Source organism: Mustela nivalis, assembly GCF_964662115.1.
Source record: "Mustela nivalis genome assembly, chromosome: 5".
Classification (NCBI taxonomy): domain Eukaryota; kingdom Metazoa; phylum Chordata; class Mammalia; order Carnivora; family Mustelidae; genus Mustela; species Mustela nivalis.
In genome coordinates, this window is record NC_139024.1 from 146,187,408 (window position 1) to 146,204,636 (window position 17,229).

General features: G+C 44.4%; 1 protein-coding gene across 1 annotated transcript; it reads left to right on the plus strand.

Annotated features, from left to right (window-relative positions):
- Window positions 1–9,355: 9,355 nt before the first annotated feature.
- Window positions 9,356–15,267, plus strand: LOC309865461 (uncharacterized protein). The gene is made up of 2 exons (XM_082731846.1): window positions 9,356–9,784; window positions 15,225–15,267. The coding sequence occupies exons 1-2, from the start codon at window positions 9,361–9,363 to the stop codon at window positions 15,242–15,244; spliced, it is 444 nt and encodes a 147-aa protein (XP_082587972.1). The 5' UTR covers window positions 9,356–9,360; the 3' UTR covers window positions 15,245–15,267.
- Window positions 15,268–17,229: the final 1,962 nt, after the last annotated feature.

The window sequence follows — 17,229 nt, forward strand, 5'->3', positions numbered from 1 at the left end:
TGAATCTACAACCTGGAGATCAAGAGTTGCCCACTCTACTGACCGAGCCAGCCAGGTTCCCCCAGAGTGCTGGACCTGAAAAAACTAACAAAAGGAAACAAAAATAACAGGAAGAATGAAGATTTGAATGTGTTTATGGGTAAATGAAAGTCGTGTTTTTCTAATTAAGGATGAATTAAGGAATATAATACTGATTGAAAAAGCAACACATGCTTCTCCAGAGCCTGCTCAATCTTATATTTTTTTCCCTCTAATAATCTTTTAATCTTTAAAAATCTTTTAATTTTCCTCTTCTTCCTTACTGAAAGATAACATCTACTTTTTCCAATCACTTCTGTTGGGTAAGATTAATGAGTTCAAGGGAAGGTGATCCTGGACAATTCTGCCTCCAGCTGTGGCAGATTAATTTGTAACAGACCAACACTCCCCTGAGGAACAATTGAAAAAAAGTGGAGATGGGTGTAAGGAGCATCTTTGAGAGCATCAAAGAGGTACCAAGGCATGTAGGACCTGACGGGGCGAAACTCCAGAGAGAAGGGAAACTTAGGTGTGACCCTGATATTTACCAGCTGAAATAGTTTTTTTTTCTTTTCAAGGCATTTGATGATTCAAAACAGCAGGATGGAGGTCAAGAAAAAAGAAAAACCAATAATCAGTGCATTAATCAGTCGATGTAGTGATTTCATAAAAATAAGTCTAAAATCGGCCAAATGTATATTCCTAGCCTCACTGAGAAAGGTACCACCGAACTTTCGAAGTGAACACTCCAATGAGAGAGTGCCGGGCCTTCATTTGGAGTGGTCAGTTTTCTTCTGGACCACAACCAGAGTTGACTATTTTAAAACCTTAACAAAATAAACATTATAAGTTACCTTGGTGAATAATCAAGGAACTGAAGGTAAAGAGTCCTATGAATGAACCAAAGGCATAAGGAAGGTGGGGCAGGTTGGGTGTCCCAGAAGCAGGGGCTGAGATGGAGTTTGGGGGTACACAGTGTTTGAGGACCACTACCTGAGAAAGGTTGATGGGAAGAATGGCCGGAGGTAGAAGTTGGGGGAGGGGAGGATGTGGGCTCCTATTTCAGCTAGCCAGGCAGGGAGCTATAGAATAAATATTACCCATCTGCTTTGGACCCCCGTGGGGCCAGTGTTCCCAGCAATCAGTCATAGGATCCAGCCTGCCCTGATGGGGCATGGCTTTGGGCAGGGTGGTTTTCTGCAGATAAAGCAGACCCTGGGATGCAGACAGCTAGAGGCTTTTACTGCCCACCCTCCCTGCAGCCGGACAGCACAAGTCTTTCCTTGAAGGAAGAGCTAACTCATATACCTCCGTGTTTCCCAAAGTAGTGGTGGCCAAGAAACCAACATATTACACGGAAGGGGAATGGAGTCGGGAGGGGGATGGTGCCACCCAAGTACATTCATTCATTTGCTGGGCCCCAAACATTCCCTGAGCCCTTAATCTGGGCTTAGAACCCTCCTGGGGACTGTGGGTGCAGAGATGAGGCTCACATGGGCCTATCCTTGAAGGACATCCATCCAGGAGGGAAGGATGAGAGTCGGCAGGAAATGCTCTGACAGAAGAGAGCAGGAGGGGCTGAGGGACAGAAGAGGCATCTCCCCAAGTCCGGGAGGGATCTTCATATCTTCCCACCTAAAGGCCTTCCAGGCACGTGTGTCTGCCATCTCACTACACCCAAGCTGCTGCCTATGGGTGAGCACACTCCTGGTGATTTTTTTTTTTTTAAAGATTTTATTTATTTATTTGAGAGAGAGAGAGAGAGTGCCCAAGCACTCTGTTGAGCAGAGAGCCCAATACAGGGCTCTACCCCAGGACCTTGAGATCATAACCTGAGCCAAAGGCAGACATTGAACTGACCGAGCCACCCAGACGCCCTGACTCCTGATGATTTTTATGGAAAAAGTAAAACACAGGGGCAAAGATGACTTAACTGCCATCCCCAATAATCATACGGGGGTAGCGGGGGGGGGGGCACCATCAACTTTCCTGGGCTTTCATCTGTAAGAAAGAAGAACTCTATTTTAAAGAAGAAATTAATTCCTGTGAAATGTGTTCACTGAAATCACAAAACTTGGTCAGGATTATATAAAATCTGAGCTTGGTTTTCCCAGTTGTACACGGCTCAGTAAGTTAAATTTACAGAATCTGCAGAAGGAGCTAAGAAGGGGGCTATTTTTGTCTATTTTGTTCATAGCTGTATGCCAGCTTCTAGAGCAGTGCCCGGGACGGAAGGAAATGCAGTAGGATTCATAGAGCCGGTTACTGAAGGCCATAGTCACCTGCTCTCCGTTTCCTTTCTCCCTCACCTCTTTTCCAGGCTCTCCAAACGCAGCATGACTTCTGGGCTAAGGCTGGGCACACAAACACCTGCGGCGGCTTCTCCAGGTGGCCGGGGCTTCCTCACAGGATGGTGAGCATCCCAGAGATAGAAGCCATATTGCCTTCTGTGACCCCGTCTCAAACCCACGCCACTTCCACCACATTCCACTTGTCAAAGCAGTTACAGAGATACGTCCAAGTGCAAAGGCATAGCACATAACTTCCCCATGGAGGAACATCAACATCACGTTGCAAAACGATCATGCGGGGTCACACACACTCGCACACATCCTTTGGAAATTATCCTCTGGGCATCTGTGGTGCCCGGCTGGTTCAGTCCGTGGAGCGTGCCACTCTTGATCTTGGGGTTGTAAGTTGGAGCCCCACCTTGGGTGTAGAGATTACTTAGAGAAAACAAAATCTTAAAAAGAAAACAAAAGGGGGGTGCCTGAGTGGCTCAGTGGGTTAAAGCCTCTGCCTTCGGCTCAGGTCATGATCCCAGGGTCCTGGGATCGAGCCCCGAGTCGGGTTCTCTGCTTAGCGGGGAGCCTGCTTCCTCCTCTCCCTCTGCCTGTTTCTCTGCCTACTTGTGATCTCTGTCTGTCAAATAAATAAATAAAATCTTTAAAAAAAAAAAAAAAGAAAGAAAGAAAACAAAAGGAAAATACAAAATGCCATCACCCTTGAAACCTTCCCCTGAGTTCACATGATCAGATATCTGTACTCTAACCCTCCTATCCTTCATGCAATGTTCAGGTGCTCTGCAATGAAAACGTGAAGACAATGGCACGTGTTCCCGTTCCTGCCCAAACTCAAAGTTGGGGGTGCGGAGGGAGTGTGGATCTCAGCAGGTAGAGGACTGATTTGGCCTCTGTGTGACATGGGAGCAGAACCACATACAACTGTCCTCTCTGTCATCTGTGTCTTCATTCCATTTCTGGCCCTTTTCCCATCCCTTTTTCACGTTTTGTCATGCTTGCTTGGTTTATGTTATAGGGAATAAATCATCTTGGGGAAAAAAAGCCATTACTGCAGCGTTCAAACTCCAGTTTCATTTGCTTATGGACAATGCTTGTGATATCAGTAGGAATTTTAAGCTGGGGGCACCTGGCTGGCTCGGTTGGTGGAACATGAGACTCATGATCTCAGGGTCATGTGTTCAAGCCCTGCATTAAGGGTAGAGTTTACTTTAAAAATTTTTTAAAAAGGATTTTAAGCTGAATTCATTTGTACAGGTGGTTCCTTTGATAAAAAGTAGAATTTCAGAGGCACCTGGGTGGTTAAGCATCGGACTCTTCTTTTGATTTCAGTTCTGGTCGTGATCTCAGGAACGAGGGATTGAGCCCAGTGCTGGGCTCCGTGCTCAGCTCCAATTCTGCTTATGCCTCTCCCTCTGCTCCTCTCTTTCGCTCTCAAATAAATAAAATATATTTTTAAAAGAAAGTAGAGGGCGGGGCGCCTGGGGCCTCAGTGGGTTAAAGCCTCTGCCTTCAGCTCAGGTCAGAATCCCAGGGTCTCAGGATCGAGCCCTGCATTGGGCTCTCTGCTCAGCGGGGAGCCTGCTTCCTCCTCTCTCTCTCTCTGCTTGCTTCTCTGCCTACTTGTGATTTCTCTGTCAAATAAATAAATAAAATATTTTTTTAAAAAAAGAAAGAAAGTAGAGGGCACCTGGGTGTCTCAGTGGGTTAAAGCCTCTGCCCTCGGCTCAAGTCATGATCCCAGGATCCTGGGGTCGAGTCCCTCATCCGGCTCTCTGCTCAGCAGGGAGCCTGCTTCCCCCTCTCTCTCTGCCTGCCTCTCTGCCTACTTGTGATCTCTCTCTCTCTCTCTCTCTCTCTCTGTCAAATAAATAAATAAAGTCTTTTAAAAAATAAAATAAAAAAATAAAAGAAAGTAGAATTTCAGACTCAGTACTAAAGTAGTAATTCACTTGTTACATCCCCAGTGTCAGTGCAATTCGATTCTTTTTAATATCAATGAATGCATTCATTAGCTTACAGTTAAAAGTATATAAAAACCTCTTCCAATAATATGATCGGACTGAAATAACATCCAGAGTACTTAGACTGAAAAAAAAAATGGCATTACTCAATTTCCAAATACAGTACCTTGAATAATAAATTTAAAGAACTCATTCCTGTTTTACTATAGATATTGCTTCATAATTGCCCTTTCTGTTCTCTCTTTATTTCTTTTTGGGGAGCTAGGGCAGGGGTAACTAATGCAAAAGCAAAGTCGGCCACTTATCTTAAACCACAACTACTTTTCCTGTATCCTAAACCCTCAAGGGGGGTTTCTAAAGAAAAATAAAAAAAGAAAATTAAAACTTATCCAGCGGAATTGAGAAAGCTAGAAATAAAACAGCCTTAAAAGTTGTAACAGATATCTTTCTGGTTTATGACCACATTCTCTAACATCTGTTGAGGGACATTTTCTGACCAAAGGGTCTGTCAGTATCAATAAGGAAAGACGCTTTCTTCATTGTTCTAGAATCTACAATGTCTAGGGTTATTGAAATGGATATGTACTGTAGTTCATACCAGAGGATGTAGAGAGAGTAAAGAGGGAAGGAAAAGAGGAGCGTGGATTACAGTGTGAAGTTGCCTCTGGCCCTGCTTTGAACTCTCTCTGGCTTTTTGGAACTTAACCAAGGTCAAACAGGCAATTGTAACAGGCTCAAGGCCTCTGGTTCTCTGGATACAGTGAGGGGTAGATTTTGAGGTTAAGATTATGAAGTTTTGTGGTAACTTTAAACTGTAAAGTATTGCATTCACCTTTTATATTCCCCAAAGAAAGAAGAAATGCCCAGCCATGTAATGAAACTCCTTTCAATCTGACCATTGTGTTAGGAACAGATTTCACACTGAGCAAATCTTTGCAACCAGACTCAAATGTTTCCCATTAAGTCTGTGCATGGGTATAAATGTGCAAGTGTCGGCTGCAAAGTGTGCAATTCTCCAGCCAAAAGGCACACACTTGGTGACTTGGATACAGTATCAAAAACATACACAGTTGAACACTTGTTTGCACTTACTATTGCCATAACTTAGAGCCTAAACAATGAGAAAGCGACGTCCCTAAATTGTCTGGGGGAGTGGGGGAGAACCCTATCTGATTAGACACAATGCGTGGCTCAAAAATTGTTACAGCCTTAGTTCCTTGAGTAAGAATTGTTCATATTTCAATGGCTACAACCTATCTTACCAGAATCCATCACAGTTTAGCAACTTTTGGCGTATAGCAAGTGCTAGAAAGTGGAGTCAAAAATGATACAGGCAATGTTCAACTATCGAAACAGCAGATTCTATTCAGAAAATGATTCATACTAGAGTCGAAGATAACCACATGAACAGAATATTTTCCTCTGCTATAAAACAGTTCTTTTTTTTTTTTTTTTAAGATTTATTTATTTATTTGACAGACAGAAATCACCAGGAGGCAGAGAGGCAGGCAGAGAGAGAGGAGGAAGCAGGCTCCCCGTTGAGCAGAGAGCCCGATGCAGGGCTCGATCCCAGGACCCTGGGATCATGACTTGAGGCGAAGGCAGAGGCCTCAACCCATTGAGCCACCCAGGCGCCCCAAATAGTTCTTATTTTGATTGGGGGTGGGGGAGTGTTCCTTCTCTTCCCCCTTGTCTCAGAGTAAATGTTAAAAACAACCCCTCCGGGGCACCTGGATGGCTCAGTGGGTTAAGCCTCTGCCTTGGGCTCAGGTCATGATCTCAGGGTCCTGGGATCAAGCCCCGAATTGTGCTCTCCACTCAGTGGGGAGCCTGTCCCCCCACATGCCTCTCTCCCTACTTGTGATCTCTCCCTCTCTGTCAAATAAATAAAATCTTTAAAACAAACAAACAAAAAACAACCGGTTCTTGCAATACAGCTGCATACTAGAGAGTGTTAAACCCAATTAAAGTCCCCTGGTGAAGCTACAATAATGCTAATAAGAACAGAAACCTTGGCATTTATGCAATGCTCTCTCTCATCCCACACCTAGATGGTATCTTATGAACCCTTTTGAAATAATGGGCATTGTTATCTCCACTTTATCGTCAAGGAAATCAAGGTATCCAAAGATAACTTGCCAGGGTCATAAGCCTCCTCGGAGCCACTACCAGGAAAGAGGGCCCTTCAAAGTGCACGCTGCCTGCTGCCTTGGGCTGCTAGAAGACAAGTTCATCTAAAAGTCCATCTCATGTTCCCAGCTCAGAGATCAACTTCGTATGCTCATGTGCAAGGAGTAACTTTTGTAGACAACGTACTGACTGGGGTAAGTGGCAAAATAAGAGGGAAAGAGAATGAACAGAAAAATGAAGGCTGATCTGTGACTCTTCAAAGAAGTTCTTTTTACAATTATTCAAAAGGAAACCATGTTGTGGAGACTTTTTTTTTTTTTAATGATTTTATTTATTTACTTGAGAGGGAGAGTGCACATACACGAAGTGGGGGTGCAGAGGGACAAGCAGACTCCCCACTGAACAGGCAACAAGCCCTATGTGGGGAACTCCATTCCGGGACCCTGAGATCATGACCTGAGCTGAAGGCAGGTGTCTTCATGAATCTTACAAAGCTTTAGCATTGTTTAATACAACTTGTGCAACTCAAATACATACTTTCTCTCTTGACAGTTTCCCCTTTCTAATTTCAGAATTTAAAATTATATTGAATACTTCCACTTAATGTTTCAAACACTACAGTGTCCTTTAGCATTTTAAAGTGGCATTTCAAATTGGTTTTAGTATGTATTGTCATACAAAAATGAATATATTTTTCCTTTATTATTTGTTAATATCAAAAACATATAGAGTAGGCATGCCTGGGTGGTTCAGTTGGTTGAGCATATCACTTTTTTTTTTTTTTTTTTGACAGAGGGAGAGCACAAGCAGGGGAATCAGCAGAGGCAGAGTGAGTTGAAGGCAGATGCTTAACCAACTGAGATACCCAGGTCCTCTGAGCATCTGACTCTTGATTTTGGCTCAGGTCATGACCTCCGTATCTTGAGATGGAGTTCACCATGGATCTGTGCTCAGTGGGGAGTCTGCTTCTTTGCCTCTCCCTCTGCCCCTCCCCCATACACTCTCAAATAAATGAATCTTTTTAAAAAATAAAAAATTCAGGGGCACCTGGGTGGCTCAGTTGTTAAGCATCTGCCTTCGGCTCAGGTCATGATCCCAGGGTCCCGGGATTGAGCCCCACGTGGGGCTCCCTGCTGGGGTTGGTGCTGCTTCTCCATCTCCCATGCCCCCTGCTTGTGTTCCATCTCTCGCTGTGTCTCTGTCAAATAAATAAACAAAGTCTTTAAAAAAAATTTATTTTAAAAACCACATATAGTAAAAATACATTTTTACTACTCAGTATATGCAGATTTTGGAGAGTTGATGTGCAATGTTGTAGGAATTATTTCAGTGTGTCTGGAATTCATCCAAAGAGCCATTCCTACTCAGTTTGGGGTTGGGCTTTTTTTCCCCCCCTTCAATTTAAATTTTCATATTTGCCTACGATACAAGTGATTAGAGAAAATAAGAGGGGGAAAAGGGTGACATTTCCTCACATAAGAGGATAATCAACCTCCGGTAAAACTGTTCTTTCTCCTACCCTCTCCCCAATCTTCATTTTTTAAAGATTTTATTTTTAAGTAATCTCTACACCCTTCATGGGGCTTGAACTCACAACCCCAAGATCAAGAGTCGTCTGCTCCTCCAGCTAAACCAGCCAGGTGCCCTTCTCATTCTTTTTGATCCCAATTCCAATCATCTTCAACTATCACCAACACACTCCTGACTCCAGTTTAAGATGACACTAACCTACAAGTATGTGCATTGTAATAGCTAGACTTTTGAGGCCTGACACTGTTCCAGGGCCCAAAGGCCATCATTTGTAATGGTAGAATTTCAGCTGTGTTGACAGATGGTGGGGGAGCCATTTTTTAAACCAGAATTGATCCCCTTCAATTCATGTTTCAGAAGAAACATATACAAGGGGAAGCTCTGAGCACAGGTTTTGATTACTTTTCAGCTTTTTTAAATTTTAAAAACCTAACAAAGCTGGAGAGTAGTCTGCTAAAGAATGAGGGCCACAGACTCCTAGTCCTTGAATTCTAAACCAGGCACAGATGATTCCCCTTAGGCCACCGGGGCTCACCCCACCCGGCCCTACTCCCACTGCTAAGGGGGAAGAGAAGGAACAGCAAGGAAGGGGCAGGCCCTCACAACAGGATTTGTTGGGGATTATACTCCTCATAGAACTTCAGAGGCCTGTAGTTCCATAATTATTTATTCTTCTCTCCATAAAATTAAAATACCCTGGTAAAAGGTCATGCTTTATCCAATAACCTAACAGCATAGGAGTACTTAGGCATTTGGTAAAAATCAAGGTTCCTGGACCTTAACAGAGAATCATTACATCAGTCCTGGGTAACTGGGGTTCAAGAATCTTCATTTTTAATCAAAATTCTCATTTGATCCTTAGACACAGTGACAGGTGAGAACCAGCTTAGGGTGGAAGACAGGGTGGGGGAGGGAGGAGAAAGAAGAACAGAGAACTGTGAAGTTGGGTGTATGTGTGGAATCAAAGGTAAACACTCCTAAAGCATGACCCATCTGACAGTTTAAGCCAGTCTTGGAAGGCACAGAGAAGGCCAAAAAGGAAAATCAATGAGGGAGAAAAGAAAGAGTGCACAAGTTTTATGGACCTGCCACGGGCCTCTAAAACATGGTCTTGCATTGCATCGGTCTCTGCCACCACATTCAGAAAGGACGTTTTTTCGTTTTGTTTTTTATGATTTTATTTATTGGAGAGAGAGGGAGCACAGAGAGAGAGTGAGGAGAAGAAGCCGACTCCCCACAGTGCAGAGAGCCCCAGGTGGGGCCCGATCCCAAGACCCTGGGATGAGGACATGAGCTGAATGCATAGGCTTAACCCACTGAGCCCCCCCAGGCACCCTCCAGAAAGGCGTTTTGATGTTGCCCTTCCTCCCTTCCTCGCTTTCTTTTCTTCAAAAAGCTTTATAGTGTCCGCTTGGTCCATGCTTCGGGAGAGGGCCGCCCTGCAGGGGCGGGTAGAGGCTCAGGCAGATGCCAGGGCCTCCGGAGACTGCAGAGAAGGCCCTGAAATGCCACTGCGCAGGCCTGGCCTGGGCCGCCCGTCTGCGCAGGTGCGTCAGGGAGGACGCCATCGTCCCGACCCGCTTCCTCAGGCCACCCCGGAAGTAGTTCTCCCGGAAGTCTCAGAGGCTGCAGGGGTCAGCTTCAGGTCCTGCTTCAGGACCGTGGTGGCATCCGGAGCATCCCCGACTGGCCTCGTCACCGAGGGGCGGCTTCCGCACGTCCTGGAAGAGGGCGCAGCTTCGAGCTGGTTTTGCGTTTTCAGGCGCTGCTGGGCGCCGTCGTGCGTCTCTTTGGCCCCCGTGCCAGGAAGGAGCCGCCGTGGAAATGGCAGCCCTGAGAGAGGTAGGTGCAGGAGGCCCGCAGGTTGACCTGGCAGGGACAGGCGGCCCCCACGGGGGCGGACCATTTTGAGGAAACTGGTGGTGGTGGTGGTGGGGGGGGGGTCATCGTTGATAGGCAGTGAGGTGCCAAGCCCGAGACCAAAGTGGTTCCGAGGGTGGCACTTGAAAAGAGGTTGCAGGGCTGCGGGAGGCAGATCCGGGGCACTGACAGCCACTGCCACTTTCCTTCTTCTTTCCTCCTTTTCTAAAAAGATTCCTTCCCCTAGGCAGATGCGCAGACCTCTGCGAAGGAAATAGGGGTTTTGTGGACAGTTAGGTATTTTTTACAAATAAAATGCTGTGTTACTTGTGCATCTCATATCTTTTCCCACATTAGTTTCTTCAAGGATTTCTACGTAGATGGTATTTTTTTTTTCAGGTCCTTTTTTTTTTTCCCCCCCTTAAATAACACTTCACTTAAAATAGACAAGACATTATTATAAACACAAATATCTTTTACTAACGCTACACAATATTAGAAGCCTTATAGACTCCAAAGACGACCATGATTAACCTTCCTCGAATAAAACTTTAGGGATGTGCTTTGAACCCACAAAAGAAATTAAATGCACAGTTAAGACTGATTTTCATCATCAAGTTGCAACCGGGAATTGTCTTTAAAGCCATCTCCTGCTGCCTTCATTAGAGTCTCAATCTCTTGCTGCAAATTTATATTCCTTTGTGGGTTTAAGGCAGATATTGGATATCCTTTTAATCTATATTTATTAAGTGAGCTATTGACGAGTCTCATTCTGCCACGAATTCATGAACAGTGTTCCCGTGGCCGCTCTAGTGGGATTCTTAAGTGAATACAACTTCTTCAGGATGAGTGGTCATTTTTCACAGCGTAAAATGGGCATATTTTTTTTAATGTGAGAGTTAAAAACACATATCAGGATAGACTTTGATTTGCCCCATGAGCCCAAATCAACTAATAAAAGTATGCCAATGACAGAACACTGGAAGAAGAGTTTTCAGCTCCCTAGTCCTGCCCCCCACCGTCTCCTCCAGATAGCCTCTCCCAGTTCAGGACCTTCTCAGTCCGAGGAAAGCTCCTGATGAGAAGAAACTTCCACCTAGAGAGAACGCTTGCCTGACTGTTCTCAGATCCTGCGTTCTGCATCACACGGGAACTGACTTGTCCAAACTCCGTTTCTCAGGCCCCCTTCCCAACTGGCTTCCAGCTGCATTCAGTCAATAGGAGACACTGGACAAGGATGGGGGAAAGGGCAGGAGGATAGGAGAAGTTAGAGGACTTCGCCTTTATTCATATCTGTTTTCCGGCGTCATTGGCTTTGGTGATACCCCTCCCGTGCCTGTCGCTCCCACAGCGCAGCTTCCCACTGGCTGAACCTAGCTGGAGGCCAGTTGGCAAGAGAGTCTGGGAAAAGCCATTTGCACATCAGCCCCTTGTGCATGATCCAAGGCAGAACAGGGGGAATTGTGAGGACCTGATCTGAGAACAAACAGCCAAATGACCAGCAGAGAGGCTGAGCTAAGTCAGGCTCATGGGGGCCGCTCTACCTTGGTGGGACCAAGAATGACAGCAGACTCCAGTATTTAAGGAGCATTTACCAGGTGTTAGGACCTGTGCTAGGTGCTGAGAATGCGAAGATCAATAGTTTGTGCTCCCTTCCCTTTTAGTTGGCCACTCTAAGCCGGCTTCTTCTTTGTTGTAAAATGGGGAAGGTGATAGTCTCTCCTTCCTAGGATTGTTGTAAGGGTTACATGATGAGATCATTGCTTACCATAGACATTCAGTGAGCATTTGTTGGATAAAACGGTGCCTACTGAGACAATGAGTTAACTGAGACTGAGTTAATAAGTCAGATGACGTTACCCTTCACTGATGACCTCCTCTATGCCAGGCACACACGTTACTTTAATTCCTACATCTATCAAGGTGGAGTAAACATGTTTTGGTACAGTGTGGTCAGGGCCATAACAGTGCTGCCTACAAATTGTGATGGGAACACAGTAGGGACAGAAGCTGTAGATACTGCACAGAGTAGTACAGGGGATTCCGTGGGGGGCAGGAGGCAGGACCTGGAGAGTGAGGAACCTTGGAATAATAAGCGCAATCAGTAAGAGCAACTGAGAACTCACTTAGGGCCAAGCCCTGGGTTACAGGTACTTTCTGAGTCTGCCTCCATGGAAAGGCCTAACACCCTGGGTCATTTGTACTCCTAACAACCCCATTTTGCAGAGAAAGATCGTAACGTTGAGAGTTGCCAAATAACATGTCCAAGGTCACCAAGCTGCTAAGAGTTGGGATCAGAATCCAAACCTGGCTGTGCCTGACTTCAGAGTTGAAGCTTTGACAACTGGCGTAGTCCTCTCCTGGATATATGGATGTGCTTTTATTAAGAATTAACCAACACTCCGCAGCCAAGCAAATGACAAATCTGTGCATTAACATCCAACAGACTGTGTAGAATCCTTGGGGGAGTTTTGCAGAGAAGGCCTGATTTTGGAGTCACTGAATCTTTCTGGAAGTCCTGCGCACTGCATCTAGCAGTCCAGCTGTAGCTGGGAGGAGGAGTTGGGGACAAAGCCTCCATCCTGGGGTGGGGGGAGGTGGCCAGGCAAATAACTCACCCTCTGGAAATCATGCCGCCTTGGGAGATGTGTTAACCCTTTCAAGACACCAGGCTAATATTTGGTTTAATTATCTCTTCCAAGATACTAAATGGCATTCCAGTAGTCTCACAGAGTATATTTATCTCTCAAATAGGAGCTATTGACTAACCCATTTCAGGCGTCAATTCTCCTGTCTGGGGCAGCATTTCTTTAAAAGACCAGTTGCAGGCAAAAGCACTACTTTTCTACTTAAAAGAAAGTGGGGAGAAGTCCTTAAAACCTCCCAAGATTGCTTTTAATTAAAAAAAAAAACCAAACAAACAGGGGCACCTGGGTGGCTCAGTGGGTTAATTAAGGCCTCTGCCTTCAGCTCGGGTGGTGTTCCCAGTGTCCTGGGATCGAGCCCCGCATCGGGCTGTCTGCTCCGCGGAGAGCCTGCTTCCTTCTTCTCTCTCTCTCCCTGCCTCTCTGCCTACGAGTGATCTCTGTCTGTCAAATAAATAAATAAAATAAACAAAATCTTTAAAAAAAAATAAAAAATAAAATCAATCAAACAAACAAACAAACAAAAAACAACAAAAAAACCCTAATTCTTATTTTTCTTGTTTCCCCAACCTCCTGTGCTGCTGGGGGAAATGAGATATTTTGCAAATAAAAGTTGACTTTTTCTTCGAATTTCAGAGCTGTTCAATTATAAACGCAACCACCTGCAAAGCTGGAAATCAATTCAACTGCAATCTTCTTTAAAGCTTTTTCAATGCAACTGCTAACCTGTCTAGATGTTTAACTTTCAGATTTCAAAACCCGTCAGTTAAAACTTGCTTACTGTTACTCCTTTTCTCTGAAGCTCCAAGCCTGAGGAGAAATTATGTAGCAAATTGGAAACAAGGAACTAAGACTTGATAGCAAAACAAAAGACCTGCTGATGGGCTGGGCTACCCAGAAACTGCAGTCCTTGCTCTGAAAATGAGTAAGGATTAGAGGGCTCATCTACCGGCAGCCTCCACTGAGGTTGTGCCTCCTCGGTTCTGAAACAAGCAGTCGATTGATCCCTTCACAAGAACACCTGGCCTATTCCAAGAAAAAAAAAATCACTCAGTCCTGTTTTTGGCTGAGTTTACCAGTCAATTCCATTAAATTGTGGCATCAGTAGCAATGGGTAGAGACGGCTCATTAAAAATACCATTTGGGGAAATCCTAAGGCAACGGGATAGTCATTACTGAACTAACTCTCTTGGCCCTGAAAGAGTTAATTCAACTCCTAAAGAAAAGCAATTTACTTTCTATTCCCCAAGAGGATGAGCCAGCCTCTTACAGAGCTCAATACAATAAGGCTGGGCTTTTTTGGGGGGGTGGGAGGGGCTTTGTTTTGTTTTACCAGCCCTCCCCCTCTTTTCTCCAGGCTGAAAGCCCCCTGACAGTTGACAAGCCTAAGACGGGGTACACTGGGAGGGTCACCTCTCAGTCCTCCATGTAGGCCCCACTAGGCCTGAGGCCCGGTAATGCTGAATAAATCCGTTTGTGCAAGGAACAAGCACAAGGACAAATCCCTTGACTTTGTGTGTCTGAATTCTAAACCCCTACCCGGATTCTAACAGTGCAGCCACATCAATCTATCCACAAAAGTGGCTAAGGGATACCTGATTTATATGCAACCTTAGCAGTGTATCATTGGACCCAAAGTGCTAGTATAAACCGTTCTGCACAGGCTCTGGTCCTGGCCAGACAGAGAACAGAGGTCATTGCCTCCTAGACCAGAGTGTCCCCATTGCCAACGAGAAGAGAGCCAGAGAGCCCAGAGAAGTCCTAAATGATCAGGACATTCCCTTGTGAATACTTTTTTATTTTTAACAATTCATTATGAAAAGTGCCAAAAATAATTTAAAAATGACATAATATTATTATGACCCCCCCATGTACTTATCACCAAGCTGCAACAGTTAATAACTAACAGCCAATCTTATTTCAGCTTCAGCCCCATCCACTCCCTCCCTACCATGTTACCCTGAAGCACATCCCAGACTTTCTACCATTGGATTAATAAATATTTCAGTGCATATCTCTAAAAGATAAGGGCTCTCAGGGTGCCTGGGTGGCTCAGTGGGTTAAAGCCTCCGCCTTCAGCTCAGGTCATTATCTCAGGATCCTGGGATCGAGCCCCATTTTGGGCTCTCTGCTTAGCTGGGAGCCTGCTTCCCTTCCTCACTCTCTGCCTACTTGTGATCTCTGTCAAATAAATAAAATCTAAAAAAAAAAAAAAAAAAAGGATAAGGGCTCCCTTTTTTTTTGACAAAATGCAAAAACCACTACTAACCCTAAAAAAAAAAAAAAAAAGAAAAGAAACCTATTTGATACAAACACTGAATGATTCCATTTATATGAGGTTCCTAGAGTACTAAACCCATAGAGACAAAAAGTGGAATGGTGGTTGCCAGGGGCTCGGGGAAGGAGGGAATGGGGATATTGTTTAATGGGTATGGTTTCAGTTTTACAAGATGAACAGAGTTCTGTGGCTGGATGATGGTGACAGTGACACAGAAATGTGAACATATTCAGTAACACTGAATTGTATATACTTACAAATGGTTAAGATAGTAAATTTTATGTTAGGCATATATATTTTGCCACAATTTCTTTTAATGGTACGTTTTCAAGCTCTTCACATCAAACTATTCTCTAAGTGTTTATCTTGTAAGTGTCATAAATTTTGTTCAGTTTGTTTGCTTGGGCCAGAATCCATGTAAGGTTCACATACTCCTGTTGGTTGTCACGTGTTTTCAGCCCATATGTTCCCCCTCCGTCTGTTTTGTTCCCCATTGCAGTTTACTCCTTGAAGAAATGATTCCGGTAAAGTTTTCCACGGTCCTAATTTTGCTCTTTGCATCTTTGTGGAGTCTTCTGTTCATTGTCTTCTTGAAAATCAGAAGCTGGATCTAGAGAGCAGATCAGATTTTAATTTGATGTCTTTGGCAAGACCATTGCATAGGTTCAAGTAGACCACTGAAAGACTATGTGATTGACCCAAAATGTGAGCACACAAAGATTAATCAACAAATTATGATGTTCAACTTAGCATGAGTTCTCCACTTTCAGGAGCCTTGGTGGGGGATGTGGGGACGTGGGTATGGGAGGAATGAGAGGGAACACCAACAAAGTGTTTTGACAGAATGCTTCCCATCAAGGAACTTAGTCTTGTTATGGAGGCAAAACCTGATACACATGAAACAAGAATTAAGTGCAAAACTGTGCTGTGCCTATAAATACCATCTCCTTCGAAGGGGGAGATCATCTAAAAAGATTTTAGGTAGAATAATATATATATTTTTTAAGGTTTTATTTATGTGACACAGATAGAGAGTACAAGTAGGGCAGAGCAGCAGGCAGAGGGAGATGGAGAAGCAGGCTCTCTTGCTGAACAGGGAGCCTGATGTGGGATTCGATCTCAGGACCCTGGGATCATGACCTGAGCCAAAGGCAGTTGCTTAACCAACGGAGCCACCCAGGTGCCCTAGAATAACATTCTTGAAATGGGTCTTGAAGGGGCACCTGGGTGGCTCGGTGGGTTAAAGCCTCTGCCTTCAGCTCAGGTCATGGTGTCAGGGTCCTAGGATCAAGCCCTGCTTCGGGCTCTCCACTCAGCGGGGAGCCTGCTTCCTCCTCTCCCCCTGCCTGCCTCTCTGACTACTTGTAATCTCTGTCTATCAAATAAATAAATAAAATCTTAAAAAAAAAAAAAAAGAAAGAAATGGGTCTTGAAGACTGATGGGATTTTGGAAGAAAGATGGCATTCAGGGAAGTGAAAGTATAAGAAGAAAATCACAAAGGTTGCCATTAGAGGTTAGATACAGAGGATGATTTAGACTGGTTGGGAATGAATGGTAAGGCATTATAGAGACCTGAAAACCTAGCAGAGAGATAAGAGTTGGGGGAAATCTACTGATCTCTAGAGATGGAGGCATATCACATATTACTTATGTTTTGGCGTGTACACTTCAGCAAGATTCTAAAGGTCTTGGGGTGCCTGGGTGGCTCAGTGAGTTAAAGCCTCTGCCTTCAGCCTAGGTCATGATCCCAAGGTCCTGGGATCGAGCCCCTCATTGGGCTCTCTGCTCCGTGGGGAATCTGTTTCCCTTCCTCTCTCTCTACCTGCCTCTCTGCCTACTTGTGATCTCTGTCAAATAAATAAATAAAATCTTAGAAAAATAAAAAAGATTCTAAAGGTCTGCAAATGTCCGGGCACCTGGGTGGCTCAGTCAGGCATCTGACTCTTGATTTTGGCTCGAGTCCTGGAATTGAGCCCCAGGGTAGGCTCCACACTCAGTGGGGAGTCTGCTTAAGGATTCTCTCTCCCCTTCTCCCTGAAACACTCCCGCACGTGTGCACTCCCCCCACCTCTCAAATAAATAAATCTTAGGAAAAAAAAAAAAAAAAGTAAAGGTCTGCAAATGTCATAGGTATTTCAAGGATCTGATTTCCAATATCATTTAATAGAAGAATTGAGCTTTCACCTTACTGAGATCTTTTCCAACTGAGTTGACCCTTTCTGAAAATTAAACACATGGGAAAGAGTTTTATGAAAAATATAGTTAGAATTGGATAAAGTGTTTAAGATCAGCTTTTAAATGCTCCATCAGAGAGGTAGATACAGATGAAAAAAGATTGCTAGCGTTGGTAATTGTTGGAGCTAAGTGATGGGTTCATAGGGCTCATAATTCTCCTTACCTTTGTGTACATTTGAATAATAAAAAGTTATTTGTAAACCTATTATTGTTGGGGTCAAGGGTCATTCCCACATCCCATGTTTACAATGTTATAGCAAAAAAGGAT